This window comes from Hyperolius riggenbachi, chromosome 4 (assembly GCF_040937935.1).
Source record: "Hyperolius riggenbachi isolate aHypRig1 chromosome 4, aHypRig1.pri, whole genome shotgun sequence".
NCBI lineage: Eukaryota > Metazoa > Chordata > Amphibia > Anura > Hyperoliidae > Hyperolius > Hyperolius riggenbachi.
The window spans coordinates 401,341,312-401,358,624 of record NC_090649.1 but is presented as its reverse complement, the minus strand read 5'-3'; the positions used below and the strand labels follow the sequence as shown (position 1 = coordinate 401,358,624).

General features: G+C 45.6%; 1 protein-coding gene across 1 annotated transcript in view; it reads right to left on the bottom strand.

Annotated features, from left to right (window-relative positions):
• ACOXL (acyl-CoA oxidase like) overlaps nucleotides 1–17,313 on the bottom strand; it is a 486,411-nt gene that overhangs the window by 100,939 nt on the left and 368,159 nt on the right. The window contains exon 17 of the mRNA XM_068232279.1: nucleotides 13,962–14,032. Within this exon, the coding sequence (XP_068088380.1) occupies nucleotides 13,962–14,032 (71 nt within the window). The remainder of the gene's footprint in view (nucleotides 1–13,961; nucleotides 14,033–17,313) is intronic.

Sequence of the window (17,313 nt, the reverse complement as noted above, 5' to 3'; positions counted from 1 at the left end):
ACTTTTTTTTCTTTTCTCCTCCAATCGCTGAGTCACCTCAGCCTTGCTTGTAAACACAAGTGAGCAGAGGATCATGTTTCAGCTAGGCAGCTAGGCAGGGAAATAAAGGGAAAAGGAGGAATATATTATAGATAAAAAGAACCCCCAGCGTGCATCTGAATGGCAATGGCTATTAAAGGGCCAGCGCTCCTAAGGTATGTGATAACTCCAAACCATAACAGCAGAAAAAGTTTTGAAAGTGTTTAATACATTTTGATTTTTGGCAATAATATGACCATGTGAAATATAAAGTAATTATACTAGCTATGTTATATTTGCTATGTTCATGTTAATAAAACTGGAATTTTCTTTCAGGTCAAAAGAGCAGTTGGATCCCAAAATTCGTTCTCCTACAATATTCATGTAGATGCCTGTTAAGGGTATATGCCAATACTGTATGTGTGTATTGCTGACATTTCCCGCAGTGCTTTACACAGAGAACACAATCATGTCACTAACTCTCCATCAGAGTAGCTTACAATCTAACTCCTGCTATAATCATAATCTGATATCCCTTCTATAGTCTAAAGACGGCCCCTAATATTACAGTTTGGCAAACAATTGTTTACGAATGAGTATTCACATAAACGATCGATCGGAAATGATCATTTGGGACCTCTAACGGATAGAAAGCTCCTAACCAATCTGATCAGATTGACGGGATCCATCCGAAAATTGGATCAATTTCATTATTCTGATCAGATTAGTTAGGAGGTTTTAGGTATGAAATGGGTATGTCTGCAAAATATAAACCAAGCCAATACTGTGCAGCACACAAACCAGCCAGTCATTCATCATTCCAATAAACAATAATTATGTGTAATATGATAGAATATTATAAATAGATATTACATGCATGTAACTTATGTGTTACATATACTATAAGTAAGTGAATTCATTTTTGGAATGCTAAAAATAATGTTAAATCACAAGCTAGAGCCCTTGTGCACACCAAGTAACACTTTATAGTCACAAGGCTGTGACCACCCACCCATTTCCTCTGCTTACCATTTCACTGAAACACCACACTAACAATACATCAGACTCTGCGTGATTTACCAGGGCTCACCCACGCTGGAGAACATTACAGAACATCAGAGATCCAGCATACCTGACCTGGCTGCATTACAAAATGTTGTATGTAGGATAGGAAAGGTAACCTCAGTCATAGCGGACCTCAGCGGGGCTTCCGGAGAAAAGAGAATCAGCAGTTGTGTTCTGTAGACGTGTCCATGCAACAGCAAATACCTACTTCAAAAAGTGCAGGCTGTCCTTCATTATTTTACAAAAGTTTTTGCTTCAGGCGACTGGTGCCAAAGCAAATGTAGAAGCCTTTCAGCAAACCTAATTCTTTCACTAAGGTTTTATTGCCGAAAAAGGACAAGAACATGTTTCAAGACATTATTGCAGGACAAGTCTTATCCTATAGTTATCAAACATACAAAGGCTTTACAGATGTCTCGAATGTCCATCCAGATAAATATAAGCACAAAGTATATACCATACTACCAAACAGAGAACAACAACTAAAGCGGCCCATACACCTAACGATTTTCCCGCCGATATACAGCAGATTCGATCACTGTGATAGAATCTGCTGTGAAATCGTTGCGCAAACGCTGACAGAACGATTGATTTCTGTCCGAAATCAATCGTTCCCGTCGTTAAGTCCGTGCGAAAGATTTTGCTCGATCGCCGGCGGGTCGGGAGTGCGTCGTTCAAATGCCCGACAACCGACGCAATACAGCGGCAATACATTACCTGCTCCGGCCGGCGCAAGTCCTCCCGGTCACCGCTGTCTCTTCTCCGCTGGGCTCCTGGGCTGCAGCTTCACTAAACTTCCTGTCCTCTACTGTTTAAACTTCCCCTGACAGAAAGAAGTGAAGCCTGCCGGTCCGGAACCCAGCGGAGAAGAGACAGTGGTGACCAGGGGGACTCGTGCCGGCCGGAGCAGGTAAGGTATGCGTGGGGGGGTGGAGAGGGGGGGGGTTGTTTAGGGTTGTCTGGCGTCGACAGCGGCAGCACCACCACAGATTGTTATCGGTTGCATGCTGAGATAGATTCACAATCTGTTTGCAGTAAAGGCAGCCATACGATCCCTCTCTGATCAGATTCGATCAGAGAGGGATCTATCTGTTGGTCGATCTGATGGCAAATTGACCAGTGGATGGCCACCTTAATACATCCAATGCAATCAAGAGCTTGGGTTGTTCCGAGCAGAATGCCAAACATGCAGATTATATTTTTCTATAGCGTTGTTCATAGTGTGGTGAATATAAATCAGGTAACATAATGTTATCCATCCGGGTGTGAACCTGAGCAAGCAAACCTAATTCTGTAACTGTGCAATAGTACTGTAATGACTTGAGAACTTGGGTTGCAAACGTTAGGGAATATCAGCCACTTGGGAATACTTCCTGTCTGTGAGAGAACGCGGAAAAGCCGCCGCGCGTGCTGCTGAGGAGGTGGCGGATTCCGCGTCCAATGCGGCGGTTTGCACGCGGAAGCGTGCGTCTGGTAACAGGGCAGAACGCGGAAAAGCCGCCGCATGTAACAACAGTAAGGCGGCTGGTTCCACGTCCAGCACGGCGGTTTGCACGCGGCAGCATGTGTCTGGTGTGGCTGAGTCTGTTAGTGCACACAGGCTTAGGAATACGCGCACGCGCGCTGAGAGGCAGAACTCTTATACTGGGCAAGGAGAGATAAGCTGATCATGCCGATCAGCTGACTCCAGAGCAGGTTACTATTGGTTGATCAATTAGGGGTGGTGCCGGAGAGCACTACTCCATATATAGTTACTGCTGGCCAGTCTCAAGTTGTCTGCCGTTGCGAACACTACGTGGAAGCACTCAGACCTTAGTCAGATCCAACAGTGTGTTTGAACCAGGTGGACCTGCGAATTCACACTGAGCCAGATTACTTGTACTGTTATTCTGTTTATGCTTAGACTAGTTCCAGGGTGTAGAGAACACGGACCTCACACCCAGACTAGGGAACTTGTGTTATCTATCTGTTATACTTCAGACTAGTTCCAGGGTGTAGAGACCACGGACCTCACACTCAGACTAGTGAACTTGTGTTATCCATCTGATATACTTTAGACTAGTTCCAGGGTGTAGAGACCACGGACCTCACACCCAGACTAGGGAACTTGCGTTATCAATCTGTTATACTTCAGACTAGTTCCAGGGTGTAGAGACCACGGACCTCACACCCAGACTAGGGAACTTGCGTTATCAATCTGTTATACTTCAGACTAGTTCCAGGGTGTAGAGACCATGGACCTCACACCAGACTAGGGAACTTGTGTTATCTATCTGTTATTCATCAGACTAGTTCCAGGGTGTAGAGACCAAGGACCTCACACCCAGACTAGGCATTGTTGATATCTGTTATGACTTACTGCTTTCCTGACTATCCCTTTGATCTCTGATTCGGTACCTCGCATATCTGATATTCCGTTGCCAGACCCTGCTTGCCTTGGATACCGAATCAGCCTTCTGTCTTTGTACTTAACCTGCTGAGCGGTCTGGACGAGCTCAGCTCGTCCAACACCGCCAGAGGCTGCCGCTCAGGCCCTGCTGGGCCGATTTCCACCAAATAAAAAGCAGCACACGCAGCCGGCACTTTGCCAGCCGCGTGTGCTGCCTGATCGCCGCTGCAGCGCGGCGATCCGCCGCGTGCAGCGGCGAAAGAGGGTCCCCCCAGCCGCCCGAGCCCAGCGTAGCCGGAACAAACAGTTCCGGCCAGCGCTAAGGGCTGGATCGGAGGCGGCTGACGTCAGGACGTCGGCTGACGTCCATGACGTCACTCCGCTCGTCGCCATGGCGACGAGGGAAGCGAAACACGGAGGGCCGCTCATTGCGGCCTTTCGTGTTATTTCTTGCCGCCGGAGGCGATCGGAAGATCGCCTCTGGAGCGCCCTCTAGTGGGCTTTCATGCAGCCAACTTTCAGTTGGCTGCATGAAATAGTTTTTTTTTAATTTAAAAAAAACTCTCCCGCAGCCACCCTGGCGATTTAATCAGAACGCCAGGGTGGTTAATCTGTCCGTGTGTTGCCGACCAGGCGTGCCCGACCTCGAGAGCTATCTCTCCTCTTAAGAGATTGTCTCCAGATCAGATAGTGACATCCACCTTCAGGTGTCACTCACTCTCTGGTCCTTCCTATCTCCAGCCTGACTCCACCCCTTGGAGAGTCTCAGGCTGCTGGAAGGTTCCTGTGCCCTCAAGAGCAGTATTCCTTTACTGCCTATGATCATCTGCTCAGCAGGTGCATTACTCAAAGTACTACTGTTACACCAAACACTCACATACCTATAGGTGTCCAGAGGTTAGCAATATATCTGTATTATCGGTGATTCTGCAGATCATCAATAATCGGGTATATATCTGCATTCTTGGTGATACTGCAGATCACCAATAATCAGATTCTCTCTGCGTGCTGACACCAATCGTTACACTGTCCAGGTTTTCTGAATCACTTATACTCAACGTCTCCAAATCAGGGGAACTTAAAGCGGAATATAACCCTGCATTTCAACTTTGCTCTAAAACATTATTTACAGCATATTATATGCAAAAAGCATTTTTTTTTACTAGACCAGCATTGGAAGGGTTAAACACAGAGGTTTTAAGTTCCGTGCAGACGTTCAGATAGTTACATTCTATTTAGTTATATGTATATATTTAGAAATGTTACACACTCTTTGGCTGTCCTCCAACTCCTTCTCAGTGAAAGAGATGAGTCACAATAAACACTTAGATACATTTGTGTAAACAAAAAGTATCTAACTCAAGTTCGGATGCGTCTGCAAAAATCTCCAGGGACTTTAAAGCCCTGTGTAACCCTTCCAATGCTGGTCTAGTAAAAAAAAAATGCTGGTTGCATATAATATACTGTAAATAATGTTTTAGAGCAAAGTTGAAATGCAGGGTTATATTCCGCTTTAAGTAAATCTGGCCATCAGTCTATCTTATCTCTTCAAAGACAAAAATCTATTTCTGGGTTCTTTAGGAGATGGAAATTATAGTAACGTTTGCATAATTGAGTCAAGGTAAATGCCAAATAGATAATGTATAAAAGACCACTAAGTAATCTAATTACATGCAAATTAACCACTAAAGGTGGCCATACATCTAGCGATTCGGCTGTACAATCGACCATTGATTCGATCATTTTAAAGAATCAAGAGAGAATCGAGTGTGTTCTAGAATTCCCTATCCAGGAAAAGTTGCTAATTTCATGTCGAATCGACCAGCTTAGTCGATCGAGCAGGATGCAAGATATCGGTCGATCGCACAGGAATCGGCTACTGCTCACATGTCATTCAATCAACTCTGAATCGATTTTTACATTCAGAGCATGGAGACGCAACATCGGTCAAATCAAATGTGAAGGTGAATCACGAAAGATATTGTTTGTAATGTGTGGGTCACTAGTCCATCGACCTTCGATCAACCACACTAAAGTCGATTCCTTAATAAAGTTGATCTCTTTATCTATTGAATCAGAATCGCTAGATGTATGGCTAGCTTAAGAGGTTTTTCCCCTTCTGCACCAGAGAAGTTTTCACCTTTCAGCGCTCCTCCCATTCATTCACCATTAACTTTATCACTACTTAACACAAAAAAACAATCTATATCTTTTTTTTCCATCACCAATTAGGCTTTCTTTGGGGAGTACTTTTTGCTAAGAATTATTTTATTCTAGATGTATTTTAACAGGAAAATTAAGAACACATGGAAAAAATTAATTATTTCTCAATTTTCGGCCATTATAGTTTTAAAATTATACATGCTACCGTAATAAAACACACATTTTATTTGCCCATTTATCCCGTTTAGTACAACATTTAAAATATTTCCCGAGTACAACGTATGGAGCCAATATTTTATTTGAAAATAAAGGTGCATTTTTTTTCAGTTTTGCGTCCACCACTAATTACAAGCCCATAATTTCACAATTAACAGAAATATACCCTCTTGAAATACATATTAAAAAGTTCAGTCCCTAAGGTAACTATTTATGCTTTCTTTTAAATTGTCATTTTTTTATGCAAAAGTTTTTTTGGGGTAACTATGCTAAAGAGTGGGAGGTAAGGAGTTCATTTTAAATGTAAGTGTAGGTCTTTATATAAAAAAATATAAAAATGTGTATAGGTGTAATTTTACTATTTGGCCACAAGATGTCCTTGCACATTACTTTCCTGTGGCTACTATTAGTATGCGAACAGGAAGTAATGCGTGGACGTGTTACTTCGGCAGTTACAATGACTGCAGGCATCTCATTGATGCCGGTGATCCTTGACACAGGGACTTGGATCAATTAAAGGGGACAGCGGCGACTGTTTCGCGGCAATAGATTAATATCTACGCCCCTGAGCAGGAACTGAAGTCCTGTGGGGTGTAGATATACTGCCGTGAACTGCATTGGTAGTTAAAACATATTAATGTGAGGTCAGCCAAAACAACAGTTAGAGTTTTGCTACTGTCTGTGTACTCCAACCAATATATTCCCCCACTCCTTGTCCAATGTGACATCACAGAATGTAAGGTGGAACCTCCCAAAAGGCACTATAATGTGTCTTCAAAAAGGTTTTCCTTAGGGAGGTGCTACAATTGTGTTCGCTTAAATTGCCTGTTGTGGGTTTATGTAGACGATTTTACATATTTACGTATTTTCTGGGACTTTTCACGCATGCATCGGCCTCTGTAGACTGCCGGCACCTGCTAGCTGTCTACGGAAATCGTACCTGCATTGCAATTTTATGTTGCGGGGAATCCGTTTTTTTTAAACCTGGGTGTATTGCACCCAATGAATTGCAGAGCTTACATGATATGGATCGGCTCATTTAGGACCTTTTGCAGAGTTCTGCTGTGTGACTTAACTTAAATTATAACACAGCGCAACGTGCATAGTGTGAATGCACCATTAATGTCTCACAGCATGGATATATCATGACATGTGGAGTCACAAAGCTGGGATGGTGCTAGCAAAAGAAAAAACAGAGTGGTGTTTTCCTCCATCATGCAGTAAGCAGTGACAAAACTGAATATGGTAAAGCAAACCTATGTGAGTAGCCAGCCCTGACCTTTATATAAAAGACAATCCCTCATCCTGGCTGTGGAATACTGAGAATATTTGAGCTAAAGTCTTGAAGATTAGTCTAATGCGACTTTTCGCCACCGTTGTGTTGTGAGGCTATTGCAATGCAACGTGCACAGTGTGAAAGGACTCTTAGATGTGTTGTATTTTTTTTAAGTAACAAATTCAGATCAGTATCCTGCAATGCAGTGTGCAGGACAGCACATTAGTGTGAACTGGCAGTACATTTTTCCTGCATGCTTGCTGTGTTGGAAAATGCAGCAAAATTCAGGACAACCTATCCAATGCATATAAGCTGTGAAGTTCTATGTGTGAATAATGCATTTTTCCAATGACTCGAAACAGAATATGCAACAAATATGGTTACGTTTAACTGCTTAAAACTCAGCTGCTAACATTACTCTTGTTACAACCTATAGAAGTAAAAGGTGGGGGTTTCCAGTGACCACTATTCACTCACACAATATGCTGATGGTGTTAATTTTACCAGCACATGCTACCGGTATTTTATTTCTGTTTCTGTGCAGCTCAATGTCTGCACCGTCTCATAACAGGGATCAGTGAATAATGGCGCATAGCGCCTATGCATAAAAATGGCGCCGCATTAAAAAGATACGCTTATCGCTATTTATCGTTAGTACTGCATAATAATGGCGCACAGGGAAAAAAGAAGAAAAACGGCACACACTAACGTTATTTATCAATAGTGGCACACACTAACGTTATTTATCAATAGTGGCACACACTAACGTTATTTATCAATAGTGGCACACACTAACGCTATTTATCAATAGTGGCACACACTAACGTTATTTATCAATAGTGACACACACTAACGCTATTTAGCAATAGTGGCACACACTAACATTATTTATCAATAGTGACGTTAATTTGCCAAACAGCAGACGTTATTGTGCACAGTAACATTATTTATCAATAGCGTCCTACATAAGCCAAACTGCAGAAGTTATTTATCTGCAAGACGGTGAATGGATTTAATGTAACACTGTCAAGGTTAGGATTAGGCACCATCAGGGGGGTTTTAGGATTAGGCATCACCAGGGGGGTCTTAGGGTTAGGCACCACCAGGGAGGTCTTAGGGTTAGGCACCACCAGGGGGGTGGTTAGGGTTAGGCACCACCAGGGGGGTGGTTAGGGTTAGGCACCACCAGGGGGGTGGTTAGGGTTAGGCACCACCAGGGGGGTGGTTAGGGTTAGGCACCACCAGGGGGGTGGTTAGGGTTAGGCACCACCAGGGGGGTGGTTAGGGTTAGGCACCACCAGGGGGGTGGTTAGGGTTAGGCACCACCAGGGGGGTCTTAGGGTTAGGCACCATCAGGGAGGTGGTTAGGTTTAGGCACCACCAGGGGGGTGGTTAGGCACCACCAGGGGGGTGGTTAGGGTTAGGCACCACCAGGGGGGTGGTTAGGTTTAGGCACCACCAGGGAGGTCTTAGGGTTAGGCACCACCAGGGGGGTGGTTAGGGTTAGGCACCACCAGGGGGGTGGTTAGGGTTAGGCACCACCAGGGGGGTGGTTAGGGTTAGGCACCACCAGGGGGGTCTTAGGGTTAGGCACCATCAGGGAGGTGGTTAGGTTTAGGCACCACCAGGGGGGTGGTTAGGCATCACCAGGGGGGTGGTTAGGTTTAGGCACCACCAGGGGGGTGGTTAGGGTTAGGCACCACCAGGGGGGTGGTTAGGTTTAGGCACCACCAGGGGGGTGGTTAGGGTTAGGCACCACCAGGGGGGTGGTTAGGGTTAGACACCACCAGGGGGGTGGTTAGGGTTAGGCACCACCAGGGGGGTGGTTAGGGTTAGACACCACCAGGGGGGGGTTTAGGGGTTATTGATAGGTACAGAGAGGGCTATGTGTGTTAACGCTAAATAACGAAAAGGCTTTAACGCTAAATAACGATAAGGCTTTAACGCTAAATAACAATAAGGCTTTAACGTTAAATAGCAATAAGCAGCAAACGGTTTAGCGGCAACACCGTGCGCCATTATTCGCAGGTGCCATTTTCAGATGGATGCCTCATAACAACCCTCTGCTGCTCTGCCTTTCAACCTGCTCTGCTCCTGCCTAAAACTGCCCTGCACTCTCCTGCTCTGTCCCTGCCTAATACCACCCTGCACCATCCCCTGTGCTGCTCTGCCCCTGCCTAATACCGCCCTATACTGTCCCCTGTGCTGCTCTGGCCCTGCCTCATACTGCCCTGCACTATCCCCTGTGCTGCTCTGCCCCTGCCTAATACTGCCCTATACTGTCCCCTGTGCTGCTCTGGCCCTGCCCAATACCACCCTGCACTGTCCTCTGTGCTGCTCTGCCCCTGCCTAATACTACCCTGCACTGTCCACTCTGCTGTTCTGCACTTTCTTAATACTGCCCTGCACTGTACCCTATGCTGCTTTGTCCTGCCTAATACTGCCCTGCACTGTCCCCTATGCTGTTCTGCCCCTGCCTAATACTGCCCTGCACTGTCCCCTATGCTGCTCTGCCCCTGCCTAATACTGCCCTGCACTGTCCCCTATGCTGCTCTGCCCCTGCCTAATACTGCCCTGTGCTGTCCTCTTTATGGTTTTGCCACTGCCTAACACTGTCCTGCACTGTACTCTGTGCTGCTCTGCCACTGCCTAATATTGCCCTGCACTATCCCCTGTGCTGCTCTGGCCCTGCCTAATACTGCCCTATACTGTCCCCTGTGCTGCTTTGCACATGCTTAATTCTGCCTTCACTGTCCCCTATGCTGCTCTGCCCCTATCTAACAATGCCTTGCACTGTCCCCTGTGCTGCTCTGCCCCTGCCAAATACTGCCCTGCACTGTCCCCTGTGCTGCTCTGCCCCGCCTAATACTGCCCTGCACTGTCCCCTGTACTGCTCTGCCCCTGCTTAATACTGCCCTGCACTGTCCCCTATGCTGCTCTGCCCCTGCCTAATACTGCCCTGCACTGTCTGCTATGCTGCTCTGTCCCTACCTAATACTGCCCTGCACTGTCTGCTGTGCTGTTCTGCCCATTCTTAAAGAGACTCTGTAACAAATTTTTCAACCTTAGTTCTTCTATCCTATAAGTTCCTATGCCTGTTCTAATCTGCTCTGGCTTACTGCAGTCTTTCCTAACTGCACTGTCTCTGTAATAAATCAATGTATCTTTCCTCTGTCCTGTTTGTCGGGCTAAAGCTTGATTGTGTGGAATGTGCAGGGCTGCTTGTGATTGGTAGAAGCGATACACACCCTCTGCAGGCCCCCTGCATACTCTGAATGACTCACACACTATGCTTAGCTGAGCCTATTAGAAGCTGGTTAGTTTGTTTGTAAACACTGCCTAAAACTGTTAATTACAAGCCAGGATTGCAGCAGAGAGTGGCAGAAACAGCACAGAGGGGCACAGGAGAAAATAATAAATAGAATGGTATGCTTTTTATTGTAAGAATATTAAAGTACAGATTCTCTTTAATACTGTCCTGCACTGTCCCCTATGCTACTCTGCCCCTGTCTAACACTGCCCTGCATTGTCTGCTATGCTGCTCTGCCCCTGCCTAATACTGCCCTGCACTGTCCCCTATGCTGCTCTGCCATTGTCTATTACTACCCTGCACTGTACCCTATGCTGCTTTGTCCCGCCTAATACTGCCCTGCACTGTCCTCTATGCTGCTCTGCCCCTGCCTAATACTGCCCTGCACTGTTCCCTGGGCTGCTCTGCCCCTGCCTAATACTGCCCTGCAATGTCCCCTGTACTGCTCTGCCCCTGCCTAATACTGCCCTGCACTGTCCCCTGAGCAGTTCTGCCCTTTCTTAATAGTGCCCTGCACTGTCCTCTGTGCTGCTCTGCCCCTGCCTGATACTGCCCTGTGCTGTCCCCTTTATGGCTATGCCACTGTCTAATACTGTCCTGCACTGTAATCTATGCTGCTCTGTCCCTACCTAATACTGCCCTGCACTGTCCCCTATGCTGCATTGCCCCTGCCTAATACTGCGTTGCACTGTCCCTTGTGCTGCCCTGCCCTTGCCTAATGCTGCCCTGTATTGTCCCCTGTGCTGCTCTGCCCCTGCCTAATACTACCCTGCACTGTACCCAATGCTGCTCTGCCCCTGCCTAATACTACCCTGCACTGTACCCAATGCTGCTCTGCCCCTGCCTAATACTGCCCTGCACTGTCCCCTGAGCAGTTCAGCCCTTTCTTAATACTGCCCTGCACTGTCCTCTGTGCTACTCTGCCCTCGCCTAATGCTACCCTGTATTGTCTTTGGTGCTTTTCTGCCTTGCTCTGTTCTCTGCACAGTGTGACATTTGGCTCCTGTTGTCTGTACTAAGGAGCTTCTCAGCAGTTTCAGCTGTGATACTGACATGTCTGGACATGTTAAGCAGCCTGTTCGAGAAAGATTCAGGGAATTCAGGCCCCTAATGTCCGTACCTGGCCTAACCTGTTACACTCACCTGAACTTTGTATGGGAAAAGCCCATCTAATGAAATGCTGATAATACATAATAACAAAAAAAAAATACAAAGGCAATGCCAAATGAGTTTTTTTTTTTGCTCAAGTAAAGCGTTTTGGTGGTGAGGCAGCCATAAATATATTCAGTTCTTTGAAAGTACACAACTTGCCATCATCTTCACCAAAATTAACAAAAAGGTATACCCTGCACCATGTAAATACCAGATACTATAGACATGCTTCTTATTATAATATCAGGAGCGGGTGCCTAAATAGTTTGTATTATTTAGGCAGGTTCACTCTTATCGTTAATAAAAGGGTGGGGGGGGGGGGGGGTGATGAGGGTTTGCAAGCGCTTTCTTCACACTGAAATTCGAGATTGTATGCGAATTTTCCTGTTCTTATTACCGCAGCTAATGAAAATCAATAGGAATTTGCATGCGATGTGGGAATTTATGCTGCAAGGTGCACTTTTTTTGAACATGCAAAATCGCGGGTACAATTTTGCAAATTTTAGCAAAAGTGCAATTCTCAATTAACTTTCATTTGATGTGTTGCAAATGAATTTTTGGCACATTTGCAATTTATATGCAAAGTTTTATAAGTGGGAGTCCTACCTTAGGGCCAGAGCACGCTAATGAGCGTCTATCTGCTTTTCAGCAACACATCAGTGTTACAGATGCTAAAAAGCAGTTTTCTGTGCACGTTTTTCTGCATGCGTTTTCTGCACACCATGTGTGTCTGTATGTGGGAAAACATGCACTTTTTTTTAGAAGGTAATGTAATTGATAGAGAAAATGCACACCGTGTTTCACTGCTGTCAGCTTTTTTTTCTGCATAGGAAAAACGAATTCAAATGTGAACATACCCATTGATTAACATTGATTCTCAGTTTTTCTGTACAACAAATGCAAACAAAGACAAACAGGTGTGCTTCTAGCCTTAGGTTGGTTTTACACCTATTTTTTTGCATTGAGGTGGGATGCAATGCTCCTGACACATGCCACAGCAATTCAAAAAATGGCAAACATATGACCCTACAACAGAGTCTGCCAACAGGGTCATATGCATAGCACCGCCCCCTGCCCAGTGACGCACTCCCAGCGGTAACGTGTTGTTGCTCTTGCGTCAGCTTAGATACTTCCGTCGCACCGCAAGGGACTGCAATAAGTGTGAAAGTCTAAATGGACTTTCATTGATTTTGTGGCCCCTTGCAGTAAAATAGGGTAATGCAATGCAGGATTTACCCTGCATGTGTAAAAAGGGCCTTAACCTCCTTAGCGAGTCAGGCTTGGGCTGGAAATCCGCAGCGCAGTGCGGTGACCCCGAGCTGGATCCATGGGAGGTGGAGTAATGTGCAGGGCTGCCGCAGATCTATCTAGCAGTATGATTTTTAGAGTCTAAAAGCGTGTGAAAAAATAGCACTGCTTTCAGACACTAAAATCCAGAAATAATCATAACGCTAGGGAGGTTTAAGCGGATCCAAGATGAAAAACTAACTGTAACAAGTAACTTGTCTATATATCTTGTCTAAAGTTTAGTAAATCTAGCTGAAAACAGCTTCAACAGTTTATGATTATTTATTCCTGTGATACAATGAGAGCGGCCATGTTCTGTTTGTCATATTACACACAGGCAAGCTGATAGCATCTCCAGCCCTCAGCCTGTGAAAACTTCACTCCCCTCTCCTACTCCCCGTTGGCTCTGAAAATCTCTGGCTAGTAATCTCCTCCTCCTCCTGCCCAGACTGAGGTCCCATAAGCCCTTGCTACTAAGGTTTAGAGTGCCAAGGCTCTGTGGAGAAGCTGTAGCTGAGGCTTGTTTCGTTTATAGGGAATTACAGTATAAAAAAAAAAGTATTAGGCTTGAGTATTGCCCTATAAACTATATGAAAGGAACACAATTATGCAATGAGTAAAAGCTTATCTTGGATCCACTTTAAAGAAATTCTCTCCAATGGGGACACATACGGCAATAGAAAAAAAAATGCAAAAATGTCCTGGAAGTCTGGAACTGGGATTTAAGACAAATTGTACGTACTGCAAGCACTTAAAGAGGAAAAACAATAAGAATACACAACATTTAGAAAAGTGAATGTCACATTTTTCTCTGAATGTACAGTTCTGGTTCATGACAAATGTACACATTATATGAAAGACAGCTACCTCATTATTGCAACTTTGTCATCATTCCTAATAAGAAGATGAATCTCAGATATGACTGATGCCAGTAAGATCAACAGGACGCCAGGCAATTGTCATTGTTTAAACTAAATGGATATGGCAGCCTTCATATATCTCTCACTTCAGGTTCCCTATAAATATGGCGTAGGAAAATGTGAAGTATAAAGAAAAGCTGTGGATTACAGGGGTATTCCACTCACCTCCATCAGTAAGTGCTGATCAGCCGGTACAGGACATGACTCCACAGCCAGGGCAAACTGCTCCAGGGTCACTGAGAGATAGAAAATATTACTGCATTACTACATCCACACAGCTGCTACCAATAACTGTCAATTCCAATAGTGCCTGCCTGAATCATGCTCATTCTGTACTTGCTAATGTCATGCCCAACTCATAACTCTTGGGGCATCACACCACAACGCAAAAAGTGACAAACTTATGACTCTGCGGCAGAGTGCGCCAACAGGGTCATATGCATAGCACCGCCCCCACTCAGTGACAGCAGGAAGTACGTCACTGGGATTCCCGTTGCTCTGCGCATGCAGGCCGCGATGTACCACGCTCACATCAATTAAAGAGGAATGCCAGTGAAAATAATGTAATAAAAAAAGTGCTTTATTTTTACAAGAATTATGTATAAATGATTTAGTCAGTGTTTTTCCATTATAAAATTTTTCCTCTTCCTGATTTACATTCTGACAGTTACCACATGGTGACATTTTTACTGCTGGCAGGTAATGTCAGTGGAAGATGCTCCTTCCTTTTTTGCAGTTGGACCCAGCTGTAAACCGCTGGTATTTCCCACAATGCAATGAGGTTCACAGACAGGAAACTGTCAGGACCATGGTCCTGACATCACACTGTGGGAGGGGTTTCCCCACAATATCAGCCATACAGAGCGACCTGATGATCCGTTTGAGAAAAGGAATAGATTTCTCATGGGAAAGGGGGTATCAGCTACTGATTGGGCTGAAGTTCAATTCTTGGACACGGTTTCTCTTTAAAGAGCATCGCATACTGACTCCAATGACATCTGCCGCTCCGTTGTTGCGGTAGTCATACATTAACATGCTTCAGACCTCGTTTCAGAAGCTTCCAATGCGACATGGTAAGTCCGCAAGACCCTATACACTTGCATTGCCATTGCATTACCTTGCGGTAAAACACGGTAACACAACACACACTTGCAATAGTGTAAGGGCTGGTTCACACGGAAAACGCCGCCAAGCGTCCAGGACTCGCCGGCTAAACGTTCCCATTCAAGTGAATGGGAGAGTTTAGCATCGTGCGATTACCGGCGATTGCGCATTTCAGCTGGCCCTAGAAACCGCATGTGGCTTCTAGGGTCGATTCACCGCCTCATCTTCATGTCCCCTTGTGCGGACAACAACCGCTGATCGCGAGTGGATGCCAACGATGCTGCCCCTGAACGTGATGACACAGAATGGAAGGCCGGAGGACAACACCAAGCGTTCGTGTGAACTGGCCCTAAGGCCTCTTGCTCACTACATGCAATTTTGACCTGATTTTACATGCGATTCTGATTTTTAATTGGTCCTGTATGCTGCGCTTTTTCTTCATGTGTTGATAGTATCCAGGGAAAATCGGAATCATGAATCGCAAATCAGAATCGCAAAAAGGATTTGTGATTTTCAGTGTGCAAGAGGCCTGAAAGGGGCCTCAAAGAGAATCTGAATTAAGAGGAAAATGGAGGCTGCCATCTATATTCCCTTTTGGGGAAAAAAAGTTACCTGGCTGTCATGTTGAGTTTAGTTGCTTTTAAATTGTATACCTGCAAAAAGTAAGCAGCCAGAGGGGTCAGAGCCGAGTCAAAGCATCTGATCTGCCTGCTCATTCTGGGACAGTGTGACTTATATTATTAGAGGCAGAGCATCGGCCCGGAAGTTACACAACTGACATTGTTTATTAGAGAATGACGATAGACGCCTCCACATTCCTCTCACTTCAGGTTCCCTTTAAAGTTGCATAATTAATATTTATACATTTATAAAAGTAATTACTAATGGTGTGGTATAAATCAGTCATGGTGGATTTAAAGGGAGAAAAGGAAGGTGAGAGGTATATAGAGGCTGCCATATTTTTTTCTTGTTAACAATGCCAGTTTTCTGGCAACCCTGTTGATCTTCTGGCATAAGCAGTGTCTTAAAGGTAACCTTAGGTCAGATAAAAAAATGAGTTTTACTCACCTGGGGCTTTCCTCAGCCCCCTGCAGCTGATCAGTGCCCTCGCAGCCTCGCTCCGATCCTCCTGGACCTGCCGGCGGCGACTTCCGGTTTCACTGTCACCGGCCGTCAGGCTGGGACCGCGAATGATTCTTCGCGTTCCCAGCTACAATAGCACCCCCTATACTGCTATTGTGGCAAGGAAGGCCGCAATAGCAGCATAGGGGGAGATATTGTGGCTGGGAATGCGAAGAATCACTCGCGGTCCCAGCCTGACGGCCGGTGACGGCGAAACGGTCCAGGAGGATCGGAGCGAGGCTGCGAGGGCACCGATCAGCTGCAGGGGGCTGAGGGAAGCCCCAGGTGAGTAAAGCTCTTTTTTTTTTTTTATCTGACTTAAAGAGACACTGAAGCGAAAAAAAAAATATGATATAGTGAATTGGTTGTGTACTATGAATAATTACTAGATTAGCAGCAAAGAAAATATTCTCATACTTTTATTTTCAGGTATATAGTGTTTTTTCTAACATTGCATCATTCTATAATATGTGCAGATTACACAACACTCAGCATTCAAAATGAGTCTTTCAGAGCAGTCTGTGAAGTAATGACCTCTCCTCTAACAGAGAAAAAGTAAACAGTTTACTTACAGTTGAGATAATGTAAAGTCAGATAACAGCCCTCTCCATGACTAACTTAGTCGGAGAGCTTAACCTCCTTGGCGGTATGAAAAATACCGCCAGGAGGGAGCGCAGCAGTTTTTTTTAAAAAAAAATTTTTTTTAATCATGTAGCGAGCCGAGGGCTCGCTTCATGATAGCCGCTGCTGAGCGGCACCCCCCCGCCCGCTTCGATCGCCTTCGGCGATCTCCGATCAGGAAATCCCGTTCATAGAACGGGATTTCCTGGAGGGCTTCCCCCGTCGCCATGGCGACGGGGCGGGATGACGTCACCGACGTCACTGACGTCGGGACGTCATTGGGAGTCCCGGGCCACCCCTCGGCGCTGCCTGGCACTGATTGGCCAGGCAGCGCTGGGGTCTGGAGGGGGGGGGGGGCCCGCGCCGCAGCAGATAGCGGCGATCGGGCAGGGGCCGGCGGCGATCAGAGTGCTGGCGCAGCTAGCAAAGTGCTAGCTGCGTCCAGCAAAAAAAAAATTATTAAAATCGGCCCAGCAGGGCCTGAGCGGCACCCTCCGGCGGCTTACCCCGTGTCACACACGGGGTTACCGCCAAGGAGGTTAATGGCTTGTTTGCATAGAGATAACAACTGGAGTTTCTCAACTCTTCCTGTACTGGAAACAATTAGACTGATGTATCTGATCTTAATGTTTTATTTCTTAGCTGTACTACACATACAAATCATAATATC